General features: G+C 39.7%; 2 protein-coding genes across 2 annotated transcripts in view; one reads left to right on the plus strand and one right to left on the minus strand.

The window, feature by feature from the left end:
- Positions 1 to 10661, minus strand: part of LOC145652954 (NACHT, LRR and PYD domains-containing protein 3-like) — a 19400-nt gene extending 8739 nt beyond the window's left edge. The window contains exons 1-8 of the mRNA XM_081704778.1: positions 10467 to 10661; positions 10073 to 10154; positions 8529 to 8610; positions 7879 to 7995; positions 7449 to 7565; positions 4112 to 4169; positions 3644 to 3848; positions 1708 to 3484 (exon numbers count right to left, since the gene is read on the minus strand). Coding sequence (XP_081560904.1) covers positions 1708 to 3484; positions 3644 to 3848; positions 4112 to 4169; positions 7449 to 7565; positions 7879 to 7995; positions 8529 to 8581 — 2327 coding nt within the window. The 5' untranslated portion in view covers positions 8582 to 8610; positions 10073 to 10154; positions 10467 to 10661. The remainder of the gene's footprint in view (positions 1 to 1707; positions 3485 to 3643; positions 3849 to 4111; positions 4170 to 7448; positions 7566 to 7878; positions 7996 to 8528; positions 8611 to 10072; positions 10155 to 10466) is intronic.
- Positions 10662 to 12827: 2166 nt separating this feature from the next.
- On the plus strand, positions 12828 to 15002 carry LOC145653006 (uncharacterized). The gene is made up of 4 exons (XM_081704878.1): positions 12828 to 13020; positions 13843 to 13945; positions 14179 to 14283; positions 14689 to 15002. Exons 1-4 carry the CDS (start codon positions 12844 to 12846, stop codon positions 15000 to 15002), a joined length of 699 nt encoding a protein of 232 aa, XP_081561004.1. The 5' UTR covers positions 12828 to 12843.
- The last annotated feature ends 2588 nt before the right edge of the window (positions 15003 to 17590 follow it).

Here is a 17590-nt window from a genome sequence, read left to right on the forward strand (position 1 = left end):
CTGTCCCGTGTTCTCTCTCTCTATTTAAACTCACAGGTCCTGAGAGAAAGCGCTGCACATTAGTGGAATGCTGGACTACTCACTTCCACCCCTGTACATCGTTACACAGACTGTTAGGACTGAGTATCGTTGATTATTTGTTGTGGTTTTTCACGTATTGACAATGCAGAATAAAGAGCACTTTGGCTCAACCTTGCCTTTCGCTTCCTCTGTGCCGCCACCGTCACAACAGGTATTTATGTTTTCAGGTTTGTCCATCAGCTGGTTTGAATATGTGGACTATTATGGGTCATATACAGAAGACTGAACCCATTATTCTGAGTTGTAGTCCAAACTCTGGTCTATGTAGTTTTGTTCTCATCTCCCCCCACTGCTGTGCTCATCTTTGTTCTCACTATCAGCGGGAGGGCAGGAGCAGTGTCCAGCGCTGGTTTGTATAAAATGGGAAAAAGTCTCATTTAAATACGAGGAACAACAACCAGTCCACAGTCCAAAAAGCAAATGGTGTTAACAGGCAAAGGTCAGCACTAGGAAGACCAAACAGCAGACTTTGGTAAAAATGGCAGACACACAGAAACAGAAACATGTTCAGGAAAAGTGGAAAAAAAACAAGACTACTTTACATACACCAGTTTAGAAATACAACTCAGTTGAGATTTCACAAAGACAGACACAAAAGGACAGGACTATTTACAAGACTAACAAGGGAGACTATGGAAAACAGGTAAGGTCAATAAACAGGGGAACTGAATCTAACAAAGTGGACAGGAGGATTATAGGAGTCTGATAGTGCAGTGTCAGGTATGATGAGAAGAGCAGACGTGACACAGAGAAAAGAGTGGTCACATCACGGTCACTTTTACAGGAACTCCACCCATAACCAGAGTTGTTATTCACGACTGTAAATCACTGTCCTACCACCAGCTGAGTTCCTGCGTCAGTGATACCTGATTGCTGTCCCATGGTGTGGGTGATAAGAGAATGTGGTTAGTTGTGATTGGTCAGTGATGGTAAACCACCTGGTCTTGGTGAAGATAAGACTGAAGTCAGGGTCTGGAGGTGGAGGGTTTAGGGGGAGAGTTGGAGTGGAGCTGGAGCAGAGCTGGTGGACTGAGCAGTGAGGTTTGGAGAAACCTCTCCCTGGGGATTTCTCTCTCTACTTCTCTCTCTCCTTCACTCTTTCTCTACGTCTCTCTTACTTTCTATCCATCTATTGGGTAACATTCAGGTTGTATTTTGTATGCTGCATTTTTGTATTACATAATGTAAATGCTTAAGTAATTTTCTAAAGTTAGTTACACATTCTCACCTACACTGGGCTACACAACAGAATTTACTCTAAAATCTTTGTAATTATAATTAATTCAGGTAAAAGTAAATTTATTATGTTTTACACATGTTACATCTTGGCCTGTATCTGTTTCCATAACTGGCTATGAAAATGTGAAAGAGAATGTTAATGTGTGTAAAAGAGAGATATACGTGTGTGTGTGTGTGTGTGTGTGTGTGTGTGTGTGTGTGTGTGTGTGTGTGTAATCCTAAATTCCTTAGGATTAATGATTGGTTCAACTAACACCTTAAATAGTCATTAGGGTACATGATACATTAGTTACAAAGGGGCTTAGGACACACTTACAAATTAACAAAAGTACCTTATGATGGAGATCATGATGTACTAATAATGTGTTTATGAATGAAAATACTCACACAGCTTTTCTGGATGCTGTGACCACTGGAAGCAGTCTCAGTAGACATTCCTCTGATGGGTCATATTTACTCAGGTCAAACTCATCCAGCTCCTCTTCTGAGTTCAGCAACACAAAGACCAGAGCAGACCACTGAGCAGGAGAGAGTCTGGCTCCATAGAGACGACGGTCAACTCCTCTGCTCAGGTATGTTTGGACTTCCTGTACTAGAGAATGATCCTTCAGTTCATTCAGACAGTGGAACAGATTGATGGATTTCTCTGGAGAGGGATTCTTCCTGATCTTCTCCTTGATGTAGCTGGCTGTTTCCTCTTTGTTGTGAGAGCTGTTTTCTGTCTGTGTCAGTAGGCCTTGTAAGAGAGTCTGATTGGACTCCAGTGAGAGACCCAGAAGGAAGCGGAGGAAAAGGTCCAGGTGTCCATTCTCACTCTGTAAGGCCTTGTCCACTGCATTCATAAGGAGGACAGACATTGGTTTCCTTTTGAAGAAATAACTGAGGAATCCTGTTTGCTGTTCAAGCACATTTTTGTTGTTATTAATGAAGGAGATAAATGCATATAAAGCAGCCAGGAACTCTTGAATGCTCAGATGTAAAAAACTGAACACTTTCCCCAGGTGAAGCCCATACTCCTCTCTGAAGATCTGTGTACACACTCCTGAGTACACAGACATTTCTTTGACAACAATGCCACACTCTCTCACGTCTTCCTCATAGAAGATCAGATTGCCCTTTTCCAGTTGTTGGAAAGCCAGTTTTCCCAGTTCTAGAATTGTCTTTTTAGTCTGTTGAGGATCTGTGTCAATGTTTCCATGGTACTTTCTGTCCTTGTGTTTGAGCTGAAAGATCAGGAAGTGTGCAAACATTTGAGTGAGAGTCTTGGGGATCTCTCCACTCTCTGCTTCACCCAACATTTTCTCTAGAACAGTAGCTGCAATCCAACAGAAGACTGGAATGTGGCACATGATGTAGAGACTTCTTGATGACTTCATGTGTTTGAAGATTCTATTGGCCAGGCTCTGATCTCTGATTCTCTTCCTGAAGTACTCTTCTTTCTGAGGGTCACTGAACCCTCGTACCTCTGTTACCTGATCAACACACTCATGAGGGATCTGATTGGCTGCTGCTGGTCGAGAGGTTATCCAGAGGAGAGCAGAGGGAAGCAAATTCCCCTTGATGAGGTTTGTCAGCAGCACATCCACTGAGGTCAGCTCTGTTACATCCCATAAGTTCTCGTTGTTCTGGAAGTCTAGAGGAAGTCGACACTCATCCAGACCATCAAAGATGAAAATGACTTTATATGTATCACAGTCTATTAATTGTAATTGTTTTATTTCTGGGAAAAAGTCATGAAGTAGATCCATCAGACTGAACTTTTTCTCCTTCATCAAATTCAGCTCCCTAAAAGGAAGTGAAAATATAAAGAGGACATCCTGATTTGCTCTTCCTTCAGCCCAGTCCAGAATGAACTTCTGCACAGAGACAGTTTTCCCAATTCCAGCAACTCCTTTAGTCAGCACTCTTCTGATTGGTTTGTCTTTAAAGAGGTTGTTGCATTTTATGAGTTTCTCCTGTGTTGCTGGTCTCCTGGATGCTGTCTCAATCTGTCTCACCTCATGTTCATTATTGACCTCTCCACTCCCTCCCTCTGTGATGTAGAGCTCTGTGTAGATCTCATTCAGAAGAGTTGAGCTTCCTTGTTGGGAAATTCCTTCATTAATTCTTTTAAATTTATCCATTAGTTTGTATTTGAGCTTTTGCTGATATTCAGAGAATAGCTCTAATAAACAGAAGAACACGATCACAAATATTTTATTTTTTTGTTATCTTTGATGGTGAAGTAATTGATCAAAAACCTAAAAGACTTTGCCCAAACACAGAGGACAAAATTTAGGTATAGTGATCCTGCCATCATAAAGCCATGATCCAGGGCTCTTACTGGTCTGTAGTGTGTTAGCGAGGTCTGTCTGATTCATATTCCCCAGGACATGCAGTGTGATCTTCAGCGCCCCCTCTCTGGCACTGCTCTGATCCTCCTCATCCTCCACGTCTCTCTCAGAGCATGCTGGGTAATCTGGACTCAGCAGCTTCTTAAACCTCTTCAGCTCCTTCTTCACCAGGGAAATGACTTTGTGCTCCAGCTCCTGGTTGGGAATAAACACCAACAGACAATCAGAAAAACACCACGATGTTACAGAGAGAGATCACTGCATAATGTTGTTTCATGATGGAGAACATTCTGGCAGTGTTTGGGTAGTTACTCAAAAAAAAGTAATCCATTACTCACCACTTCTCTAAAATTGTAATGGGATTACTGTACTCATTACTTAAAGGAAAAAGTAATCTTATTACTTCTGTTACATCCTAAAACCCAAATATACTAGAAATCACCCCCACACTTACATACCTTGAATATGGACTCCAATTGTTTTCTGTAGGTGAGTTCTGCTTTTTCTCTTTGTACACTGTGGACAAACACAACAGACCTTTATGGAGGAATATGTAGCACATTCATACCTGCACAACACATGATTATACAGACAAGTAGATATTATACAAGATTATATATTATCAACACTTGTGTTTCTGCATTTCATAACAGATCTGTGATGCTGCCTGGTGTGCGGCAGCAGAAAGGATCAGGATGCAGGTGTGAGTGTAGAAACACAAAAAGGCTTTTAATAGAAAGTGAAAGTAAAGCAAATGTGCTAAACACACTGAGCCACAAGAAGACAACAATCCACAAAGAAGAATACGAAGAACACAGGAACAGGAGCAGTATATACATGGAGGAATTTGGCAAAAGAATGACACAGAGACTAAGGACAAGTGGTAGGAACGGTAGGAGGAGTTAGGCTGGGGAGTGGCAGAAATGGTGGGAGGAGTTAGTCTGCGGAGTGGCAGGAATGGTGGGAGGAGTTAGGCTGGGGAGTGGCAGGAATGGTGGGAGGAGCAGGGAGAAGGACAACACACAGATACAACAATAAACAAAGGATGACATGGGAAAGCAAAACAGACAAAGGGCTCCTTTACAAGATGATTTGTAAGAAAGTAAGTCGAGACTGTAGAACAGACACAGTCACATTTCATCTTCAGCCAAGACTGTAGAACAGACACAGTCACACTTCAGCTTCAGTTGAGACTGTAGAACAGACACAGTCACACTTCAGCTTCAGTCGAGACTGTGGAACAGACACAGTCACACTTCAGCTTCAGTCGAGACTGTAGAACAGACACAGTCACACTTCAGCTTCAGTCGAGACTGTGGAACAGCCAACAGCTGATCTGAACAACTTTGAGTGCCAGTGAGTAGATGACTTGTTCCTAAGCATGAACAAAGAATTTGATTTTGGGAAATTTCTCTGAACTTGTAAAAATGATTCCTAATAACAGAATTTATTTGCTGATCAAATCTGAGCTCTAGATCAAAGATAACTCCAAGATTTTTGTATTTCTAGGAATAATACAAGCAGATTAAATCAACTGTTACATAAGTGTTAACCCCTCACTATTTATGTTTACATGTACACCCATGATCTTATATTAGTCTACAACTGTCTTACTTAGATATGATCATGTTAATATTACAGTCTGATTGTTATAGTGTGACATAGTGTCTTAGTTGACCTAAGCTTAGCCTGATTAAAACATGTGTTCCAGGATAATATTAGCCAGACTATGTGCACATGTAAACACACACTGATCCACGGACTAAACATTTGTGCTACATTTCTGACAAAGCCTGATAAACATATTATACATATATTGTACATACATATATATATATATCTATATCTATATCTATATCTATATATATATATATATATATATATATAGAGAGAGAGAGAGAGAGAGAGAGAGAGAGAGAGAGAGAGCGAGAGAGAGAGAGAGAGAGAGATATTTCCTTATGTACCCCTGTTTTTTTCCCTCAGTTTGGACAGAGCACTCTCAAACCATTTCACTGCGAGTTATACTATGTATGACTATGTACATGACAAATAAACCAAACTTGAAACTTAAACTGTAATCAAGAGAGTTTGTTTTTGTCTAGTCATTAAAAGAGGAGCTCAGCAATGTTCAGTAACAGCATTACTACTGTAGCTAAATCCAGCTCATCTACCTACAGCTTGATCCTGCCCCAACTCCTCTTCTTAAGTGTTCTTCTGCTATTTCTCCCATGTCTCCTCATTAATGCTTCCCTTACTTCGGATTCTGTTCCTACAGCTCTCAAAACCTCAGCTTTAACTGTCATTCTTTATAAAACAGGACTAAATGCTGCACTACTTGATAATTACTGACCCATTTCCAGTCTCCCCTGTCTAATCAGGGTTCCAGCCTCTCAACTACAATCTTTCTTAAATACTCAGGATCTATTTGAACCTTTCCAATCTGATTGCCATACTATGCACAACACTGAGAGAGCCCTGTTAGATGTTTTCAATGATCTCCTTCTCTCTACTGACTCTGGTGCCCTGTGTATTCTCCTCCTTCTAGATCTTCTAGATAGAAGTGCTGTGTTTGACACAATTAAACCATAACATACTTATCAGCTGCCTGTCAGATATTGGGATTACTAATACAGTTCTTGAATGGTTTATCTCCTATATCTCTAATAGATCACATTTTGTCACACTTGGTAAACACAAATCACACACTGATACTGTTACTCATGGTGTTCTCTACGGATCGGTCCCTGGTCCTCTCCTATTTAATCGATATGTTACCCCTTGGTCAGATTATCCGCAGGCATGGTCTCCGTTTCCACTGTTATGCTGATGACACTCAGATTTATAGTAGCACCAAAGGTAACACTACCTTACCACTTCCTGCTTTACTCTCTTGTATCAAAGATCTCAGACAGTGGATGAACATAAACCTCCTAGAGTTAAATACTTACAAAATAAAATTTTAGTTATTGGTTCTAAATCCATAATCACCAAATTAACTGATTTTAAACTCAGTCTAGATGGGTCTTGGTCAAACCATCAACTGCATTTTGGAACTTTGGTGTACTCCTCACTCTTTCAACCCCACATCATGTCAATGGTTAAAAATGCCTCTTTTTTTTTTACAGTCACAATATCACTAGACTTAGGCCCATGCTCTCCTGACAAGGTGCTGAAACTCTGGTTCATGCTTTCATCACATCCCATCTTGATTACTGCAACTCTCTCTTCATTTGCATCCCAGAATTCTCTTAGATGTTAAAAAATGTCAGCCCACAACACTCCAATTCTACATGAGCTACACTGGCAGCCTGTCTCTCAACACATTCAGTATAAACTCGTCCTGCATACATTCAAAGCTCTGCATGGTCTTGCACCTCCCTACTTAGCTGAACTCCTACATCCATACTGCTCCACCCATACACTTAGGTCTTCTGATGCAGGTCTTCTCTCCATTCATAAGTTAAGATTGGTCTCTGTAGGGGCAGATATTTTAGTGTCATGGCATCAAAACTAAAACTATGGATGAACTCATGAAAGGCTTCATAATGAGCTGAGTGAGTTTGATCAGGTGGGATTGGAAGTGAGGAACACTGTCCTAAACCATGAGATCATCAAATCTCATCAGAACACTCTCCCTCTCTGAAGTGTAAGTGGAGGAATCCATCTTACCTGAGCTCAGGAGAACAGTCACATTCCCTACATCATGCTTACCTGAGCTCAGTAGAACACTCACATTCCCTACATCATCCTTACCTGAGCTCAGTAGAACAGTCACAGTCCCTACATCATCCTTACCTGAGCTCAGTAGGACACACTCCCTCTCTGACCTGACGTTTAGGGTCCATCGACTTGTCACTCTTCATGGACACACAGCTGGGTTCCGGGGAGTCTGATCTCTTACCCTGCATCAGACTAACATACACAATTAAAAACATATTGTTTTAATGCCAAAATACTAATGTGTGTATAAATGGTGCAAATATAAATTAATATGTATTTATCTCTATCGATGGTCTATCAAGACCATCACCTCTCATCAGAACACGTTCCCTCTCTGAAGTGTAAGTAGAGGACTCCATCTTACCTGAGCTCTGGAGAACAGTCACATTCCCTACATCATCCTTACCTGAGCTCAGAAGGATACACTCCCTCTCTGAAGTGTAAGCGGAGGACTCACTCTTACCTGAGCTCAGTAGAACAGTCACATTCCCTACGTCATCCTTACCTGAGTTCAGTAGGATACACTCCCTCTCTGAACTGTAATGGAATGTCCATTGACTGGTCACTCTTCATGGATACACTGCTGGGTTCCGGGGAGTCTGATCTCTTACCCTGAATCAGACTAACATACACAATTAAAAAGATATTATTTTAAGGCCAAAATACTAATGTGTGTATAAATGGTGCAAATATAAATTAATATGCATTTATGTCTATCATTGCGATTTTTATTTAATGTTTTTTAAAGAATTCGTAGAAAGATGTTGAAAACACTAAATTCGTTATTATGTTTCTTGTTATTTACTAAGTGATCTTCAAGATGACCAGAGTTATACCAGAGAGCATCTTTACATTACTTTACATTACATTAAGCTGGTCTTTAACTTTCTGAAGTTTATACTTATGTTTCATCTTTGTATTGTGCATTGTGTCTCGGTCTCAGTAGAGACAACTGTTTCTGGCAGTATCTGATTTAAGATTGTTACCTGCTGGTACTATTCAAGGGTTTTGTGAATGGATATCAAAGCACTTTTAAGAGGTCTGTGTGGCTAAGAACATCTACTAAATGCAATAAATATAGATTTATTCAGATATCCCAAGTAAATAAGTGCACAAACCTATGCACTGCAAGTATGTTTATTTATGTTCTCTCACCTTTCTCCTTTCTGTGTGTGCTGTTCCCCAGAGACACTTATTTTGGAGGTCATGTCTCCTCCTACAGATTATAGCTGTACACCTGCAAACACGCACATGCAGATTAATAATCAGAACACATACTCAATTACAATATTTACATTTACTGCATATGGCAGACACGCTTGTCCAGAGAGACTTACAGAAGTGATTTGTTGTGTCGCTACAAAAAACATAAATAAAGCACCTTTGTAAGTCGCTCAGGATAAGAGTGTCTGCTAAATTTTATAAATGCAAATGTAAACATCCTCATGTGAGCACAGAGAGGTTAGTGTCAAGATCACTACCAGGCTAAAGCCCTGGCTAAACTGCAAAAGAGGGCAGTAAAGGTGTGTTTTTATAATAATTGCATACCGGGTCACAGACCAACTCAAAATCACTGTCACACAAATAAATAGCGCAGAACTTCATAAATTATTAGCTAAATTTACATGCGCACCGTTGGTACAATACTAGTCTGACACTGTTAGTTGAACTAACACACGATCGTATAAAATCACTGTCTTAGCCAGTTCAAAACACGTAGCCGAGTTGGACGTGTAAACACGTTCTGTCAGATCTACTGGTTCACAGTCCGAAATGCAGCCAAGATCTCCGTTTAACGAGTCACGACCAAGACATTCACGCGCTTTAATCAATCACGACCAAGACATTCAGGCGCTTTAATCAATCACGATCAAGACATTCACGCGCTTTAACGAAGCACGACCAAGACATTCACGCGCTTTAACGAAGCACGACCAAGACATTCACGCGCTTTAACGAAGCACGACCAAGACATTCACGCGCTTTAACGAAGCACGACCAAGACATTCACGCGCTTTAACGAAGCACGACCAAGACATTCACGCGCTTTAACGAAGCACGACCAAGACATTCACGCGCTTTAACGAAGCACGACCAAGACATTCACGCGCTTTAACGAAGCACGACCAAGACATTCACGCGCTTTAACGAAGCACGACCAAGACATTCACGCTTCAGCTCGGAATGCGCCTATAAGCGAGACATTACAGCATTTTCTCGCTTAATGTTCTCAAAAGAGAAACAGAGTCATTCATGTTTTTGAAGAGCTTTGGTGTAGACAGGCACCTTTACTAACTTTATAAGTACAAAATATAGTTTATTAAAATGAGCAAATAATGCATAAAGTTTAAACCGTAATGTTACAGCACTAAAACAAACTCAAAAACGTGGGTGTAGTGAACAGTATCAGTCCAAAGTGGAAAAGAAGACAGAGGCAGGAAAAATGTGTTCTGTAAGTGCATAGTGGGTCACAGACTAACTCAATCACTGTCATACAAAGAAACAGTGTCGAAATATCACTTAATAATATTACTAATAAATATTATAAATATTACTTCTTTAGTTACACTGACATGCACACTATTGGTACAATACTAACCTCACACTGTCAGTCTAATTACGACATGATCGTGTAAACAGCACGGTCTTAGCCTGATAAAACAACTAGTCTACATCTAGTTGGACACCTAAACACTTACTGTTAGATCTACTGGCTCACAGTCCGAGACGTTTGTGACACTTCCTGCAGTACGACGCCTGTTCTATTTGCGCAGTTTGTTTCTGCGTAGAGGACAAAATATAAATATATGAAGTATATAGTGCGTTTATTAGTACTTTTTATACAGTTCATGTAAACATCTTGATTCGGAACAATTTCTCAGATGAGCCTAGAACGACTTTAGTTCGGTTATTCTAAATCAGACGACCTCAGTTCTGTTGCTGTATTTTGTTTTCTGCAACAAAATGGCGCCTAAAAGCTTTACGTTTTCAGACAGTAACATAAATTCTGTTAATATTAAACTTAAGAAGTTGTGCTTTGAGTAGTACAGGTTCATATAATTCTTAGTTGACAGCTCAGATTCAGATACTCACAGGTTTTCTTTTCTAAAGTTTTTTATATTCCGTTTCATAAAATGGAGTACAAAAATTGGGTTTCACTTTCGCTTTAAACCGGACTAAACCGGTTTTGTCAAGGATAATTGTTTTTTAGGGGCCGTACTGCTGTGACCAATCACAACACTTTATCCAACCTTCTGCGGGAGAGAGAAATCAGAGCTACAGTATAGAACTGTATTTAAATAACACAGAATAGCGTAGAACAGTGACAGTAAATTACCAGTGGATTTTGGCTGTGGGAGAATTTTGTTTGTCATGGAGCTTCTTCAGTACAGCTGTTCTGAGCAGACGTTTACTTAGGTTTTCACACACACACTCACACACACACACACACACACACACACACACACAGAGGGAGAGAGACAGGTTATTAGTTTGTGTGTAATACCTATTCTGTGTGTGGTTTAACAGTAAGATGGTGCCTTAACAGTGCAGTGATGTTTACACCGAACACAGCTCACAAACTCTATATAAAATGACTATTTATTGTCATTAGTTTTCGTTTCTAGCATACACTTCCCTGAGATGACAGATCAAACCATTTTGAGTGTTTGAATTAACCATTTTAAAATGGTATCTTGGGTCTCTCCTCTGCTGATCGCCATGTCCAGTTCACATGCCCAGTGATGTAGTGGTATAAGACAGTATGTGAACGTTTAGTTTGTGCCCAGACATGTATCTGAGAAGAAGACGAGCCAAGAGACGTTAATCAGGCAGATCTGTTTACTAGTAGGTAACATCTAAGGTCAAGGTTATGATGGAGCTGTAGACATAAGTGAATGTTTTTAAGGGACTTCAGACAAATATTCTGAATAAAAGGTCAAAACATCACCAGACACATAATCTGCATTAATATGGTGTTGGCAGAAAGTGCAAAATCAAACATATGTTCTGTTAATTTTTTTTTTCACACAGCATTGACGTGTAACTCGCAGCATTCTTGGATCTCCTTTCCTCACATGCAAAATCTACATGAGCTCACTCATATTTAATCTGCCAAGCAGCCAGCCAATCAGATCCGAAAACAGGAACTGTTTTTAATTTTTGAAGATCTGCACAGGTCGGTACAGGCCTATATTTAATTCTGATAAGAAACATTGTTCATGGAAGACTTCCCAGTTAGACACTTGGGCTGTTTCTCCAGGACAACCACATCAAAACAACACTATTCTTTGACATATTTCCGTTTTAAATGCTAATTTCTGACCACTTAAGTTAAACCTTAGGGCCCTCATTAAACAATAATAATCCTTAGCTAGTAAATTGCTGTACTTTAATTATAGAAGAAATTATCCTTAGAAATGCTTTGTTTTTTATTCTTAGCAAAAGACAATTATATTATAGTACCTAGTCCTGAGCTGGCACACACCATTCTAATGTCACAGTGATTTCAGTGGAGTTTCTCCATGTAGTTCCATGTAATTGGAATGTAATTCCAAGATGAATCTGTGTGCAGAGAGTCCATCTCATAGCTCTAAATGAACATGTGAAATAAAATGTAGCCTAATCGAGTGTGTGTGATGGCTGTCAGGTACATAGAACAGCTGCAGGGGGAGCTCAAGGCTCAGAACACCATAATCAATCAGCTGAGGAACAGGAGCACCAATCAGAGCAGTGGACACCAGCCTGGCCACGCCCACAACTCCACACTCACCACCCTGAAAGAGGATGACATACGTGTGAGTGTGTATGTGTGTGCAGGTGCATGTTCCTGCATACATGTATGCTTATTAAACTGTTACTTTCAGACGCTAAAAACTTTGTTTTAATTAGGCTATGAGAATACATTAAAAATTATAAATTGTATACTATATAGGGAAATCCACTCTATGTATTCTCTATGTACTCTATGTATTCTCTCTCTCTCTCTTTAGGATCTGAAGAACTTGTTGGAGTTGAAAGACTTTGAACTGCCGGAGACCAAAATCAATCAGGAGGCCAGTAAAAACAACCTCCAACAGGCCCTGAAGGACAAAGAGAAACAGATTCAGGTGGGTGTCTCCAAACACATGGCAACCTACAGGTAAAAACAGGCGTCCAAAAATATGCTCTTAATACAAAAGACCTATAGAGCTCACTAAGCATATTATCTGCACATTTATTATAAACATATTCTTGTGGTTTAAAACAAAAGTGTGAAAAGAGAAAGGACTAACACACAGGTCTGAAAGGGAACGACACCTTTACCAGACACACTCCTCAGCTTTATACAAAATGTCTGTGAAGCTTGGAGCCTCATTTAACCCCTGCCTGAACTCTGACCCCTGCAAGAGAAGGACTCTGCACCAATATTCCTCATCACACCAGAGGGGGGCAGCAGGGAGTAACACTGCAGCAGGGGGTGTGTGCATTTATGAGGGTGATTGTTGATGTGTGTGAGCAGGGGCTGCATGACATTCTGGAAGGTCACATCCAGGATCTAGCTGAGAAAGATGCTGCGCTAGCAGAGACCACATCAGAGCTGAATAATCTGGAATCTGATGTGGGCAAACTCATTCTACAGCTTGAGAACAGAAAGCAGCAGCTCCAGGTAGCAACCCGACGTTTCATTCAGTCAGACCAGGTGCAGGGCGGAGTTTAGTGTTTTTAACATACTAAAAATACACCTGATTCACAACTCATCTGATATAATGGACCAGTACTCTAAAGATTAAGACTAGGTTTAGTCTGGATGCAAAGAATGGTTCCTTAAGTTGAATTGACTCTATTGAATCTCACACTCTGAATTTGATGTTTATTTACTTTGTTCATGTTTATATTCAGACTAAGGAGCTAAACTAAGGTTTAGAAAGGGAAGTGATGCAACTAGTGCTGTCCTAGACAATAAAATGTATAATATAATTTACCCAACATAAGACATTTCTGATTATTTCAGTATAAGGGCTCTGATCCTTGTTTGGAGTCATTATTTCTAACTACTGGTTTCTCTGTGTTTATGATTGCACACACACATACATACAAGGAAGAGGATCCAATTGCAAGAGGTTTTATAGTGAAATCAAACAGATCAGAGGGGTCAGGCAGGTATTCGTAGTCCTGTTGATTCAAGGTCCATAACATGGGGCAGAGTCCAGGGGTGTCCAGGGGTCAGGCAGAAGTCGAAAACCAGAAAGACAAAACCATAACTGAACCACTTGGTATGCAAAATAAGGTTGGCAATACTTCATGATGTGAGTGTGAGGGAGGGGAGCTTAAGTAAGGGAGCAGTGATGAGAGAAACAATGATCAGGTGTGTGCTAGTATTCCAGTAAACCAGATTGGAGGCGTGTGTGGGAAGAGGTAGGCGTGGCAGTGCAGGGCTGAGCGTGATTCCTGGGGTTTGTAACACTCTGTCTCTCTGTGATGATCTTAGCTCATGTCTGGGCAGCTACAGGAGAGTGTGAGAGAAAGTCAGCTCCTGAAACAACGCCTGAGATACACAGAGGCCTTCACACATCCTACATACCAGATCCAAGGTACACTCTGCACTGTGGGACTGATGGGGTCTTTCATTTTTGTCAAACTACTCTTGCTAAGTTATTTTCAAAGTGAAAAACCAAATATAGATGTAACATATATCTATAACAACCTTGTAACCTGCTGCTAAAGATTTTTCTTATTTTAATACCCTGTACATAATTGTTTGCATTATAACTATTAAAAATGCTGTTGACAAAAATATAAGAAGTTCCTGATGTGGTTTTATCAGCAGTGGAGCAGCATATGTTGGAGATTCATGAACTGAAACCAACACTGCTGGAGACTATCAGGAGGACCCAGGACCTGTACAGACATCTGCAGGCCGCTGAGCGAGGTGCAAACACCAGTTCTACAACACGGGGACACAATCCAGAATTAGCCAAGCTATCCTCATTTACTAAAAATGTTCACTTGCGGAACCTGAAAAATCACGTCTTCCATTTCCACTTGAGAGTAGATGAAGATGGTGGTGAGTGTAATGATTTAATGAAGGTGTAACAAATGACTTCAGCAGAAAGATAATGACTTAATAGAATTTGTACAGTTACACCTGCAAGGTGTTTTAAGTGGCACCATTTAATGAAAGCTTGTCAGAAAACAGATGCACATTACAGAAATGACTGGAGGTGTGGAAGGTATACTTTTAATAACCTCTTTACCGTTACACATCGTTGTTTTGTTGTTTTGTGTTGTGTATTCATGTCACATTAATGCACTCTTGTTCATCTTGCTCTCGTAGCTTCAGTAAAGAAGGACCATTCTGGGAGGAACAGTGGCAGTGTGTGCAAGAGCAGCTTCAGATCAGTGATCAAAGCGTTGATCTGCTGCTCAGATCCTGCCCAGCCCTGCCTCTCCTCCAGGGCCCATGTTCATGGCCTCCACGTCCTGGTTCCCCGTGAGAACTATGACACGCTGCTGGAACAGATGTGTGAGGGGAGGGGTCTGATCAGTCGCGCGAGTGAACTGATCCAGCAACGCCTGCAGACCCACGGCCGACATCACATGCAGGTCCACGTGAGCCCAAGCACGCGACACACAGATTCAACTGGTTAATCGTCACATTTCATGGATAATTTTCACTGAGCTGATTTTCCTATTTCAAATGGACCATTTGTCACTGACTGTGAGGATTATTGAAGGATAAAGAGGCCCAGCGGAGGGCGAGTGGGAAATATTAATCCTTCATGTCTGTTTCAGCCAGTGGACCAGAACCTGCTCAGAAGCCTCTTATACATCATCAATGTCACTCAGACAACTCTAGAAGAGGCCAGCAGACTGTTGACATCTTCATCAGATGTCTCTAAAGAACAGAACCATGACGGAGAAAGAGATGATGTAGGAGTTATTTACCATTTTTTGCATCTTTCATAAGTACCACACCAGTAAGAAGTGAAATTCATTTAGCTGTTAGCTAAGTCTATTTACTGGAAGAACTTCATATTGGACTAAATTATGTTTTTTTGATTGACACATACGAATAATATGATTATTTTGGATTTTTGCACATTTGTAAATTATTTATTTATTTATTTTTCTTTAGTTCTGCCATCATGAAAACCTCAAAATGAAGAACAAGCTGAAGAAACCAAAACTAGAGAAATCATATAAGATGAATAAGATGCTTTCAAAGGCTGTCAAAACACTACGGCGATTCAAACGTTGAGCAACACTGACATTAAAATGATCTCCTGTGATTATTTTCTCTGTGATGGTCATATTCCACCCCTCTATCATCCATCAGTCTGTGCACCATCATACATTCACTCTTTCATTGTTGTTGTTTTTAGTAATTAAAATAAAATAAGTGTTGAAATAAAACTACATTCTGAGTATAGATTTTTTTCAAACTTATTGATGATTCTTCATTATGATTTAATTTTTCTACACCCTTACATACTAATAATTAAAAATTGGACAATTCCATGCAACATTTATTTATTAGAATGAATTTTGAATGTCCAAAAATAATAGCATTCTGCAGCAGTCAAGGCAAACTTGCAAAAAGTCAGCAAGTTTATTTCTTTTAAAGATCCTTAAGAGACTCAAAATTATGCAAGTACAACAAAACTGTGCAAGTATAAAAGCAATGTAGGAAAAATAAATAAATTTAGCTAAATCAAAATAAATTCAACAATACCTCTTGATAGTTTTTCCTCATGTGAAACGCTTCTACATCACTAAATCAGGGTTTTGTAGTCTCAAAGTTATAGCTACTATAATAGTTTGCTAAATGAGTAGAAATTAAATAATTTTCACACATCAGGGACGTTTATTGCTACGCTAAATTCAGTATCATAAGTATCAAAGTGATCACAAGTCATAGTTATAAACCACAATGAGGAAATAGTCTTTTTTATCCCTCTTACAACTGGGTTTAGGCTACAATTTATTATGTAGTGATTCAGATACAGTAAAATAAACAAGTGATAATATCAGGAGGGACGCTTAAGCCTGACCAAGTATGTCTGGTTTAGTAAATGTGACTGTGTAGACCCGTAATATATTATTATTATTATTATTGTTATTATTAATTTAATTACCATCAAAGCAATTGCTTGGCATGTTTAAAAAGTATCTAGAATGCTAGTAAAGCTCTTCATTTGCTTGCTCACGTCTTTGCACAAAACACGTGTTCTTTTCATTCATAAAATAACAAAATATGCAAGCAAATGGATGTTACTCCTGTAGCAGGGGTGAATAAGGGACAAGACCCTCCTTTCTTAGAGTCCACAGATTCTGTTTGAAGAACGAAGAGTTAATGGCTTTGAGTGACAGCAATTCTCACCAAGGTGTGAAGGGGGAAGGGGAGGCGAAGCTATCAAATGACTTCACAACCAATGTCCAAGCACGAGCGGCGTGATTGGCAGCTGTTTCAACAAATAGAGGACGCTTAGATGAATACGCAGACACCTCACCTGCCTTATTTGTTTACCCACTACGTGAGTTTGAAATATGCGCACTGCTTTGTGTTCTAAGCCAGATGAAGTGTAGCACATGCGAGTGATGCTGTTTGGCAAAACTGATACAGTAATCCATATTGTTTTTACTTAATTTGATTACCAATACTAAGGGACATCATGGAAAGGAACAGGCTTATTTTAGCTGAAGTTTATGTGGAGTTCTTTGGGTGCAGTTATAAGATGGAAGCTGAGAGATGGTTCAGTGGCTTCTAGCATGGATTAGCTTCAATGTTTGCATTGCAAAGGACTGGATATTTCCATTCACTGCTGAAAATATTCACAATCCTCCTACAAAATGTAAGTATACATGAGAAAGCATACTATTTCTTTACAGTATTACAGCACTATCCCAGCATAATCATTTAACATAATAACAATGAAGAATTTAATATTGTCTTTTAATAAGTGCATTGTACATTGAGCATTGTTGTGATGTTTTAGCAAAAAGAATATTGCACACTCAATGTATAGTGACTGATGACTTTGTGTGCATTTAGATGTCTAGGACACCTAGTAGAAAATGCTGTGCAGCTACTTGGTAATTTCATGTATATACTCAAGTGTTCAATTTATTAGACAAGACCCTGGTGAATCAGAATATGTAGAGCATGACTGAAAATGAATCTCCAGCATCAAAATACACATTCTAAACCCGCAAAATAAAAGTCATTTTGGTTTTTT

Source organism: Electrophorus electricus, chromosome 21 (genome assembly GCF_041902795.1).
Source record: "Electrophorus electricus isolate QZ-2024a chromosome 21, ASM4190279v1, whole genome shotgun sequence".
NCBI classification, from domain to species: Eukaryota; Metazoa; Chordata; class Actinopteri; order Gymnotiformes; family Gymnotidae; genus Electrophorus; species Electrophorus electricus.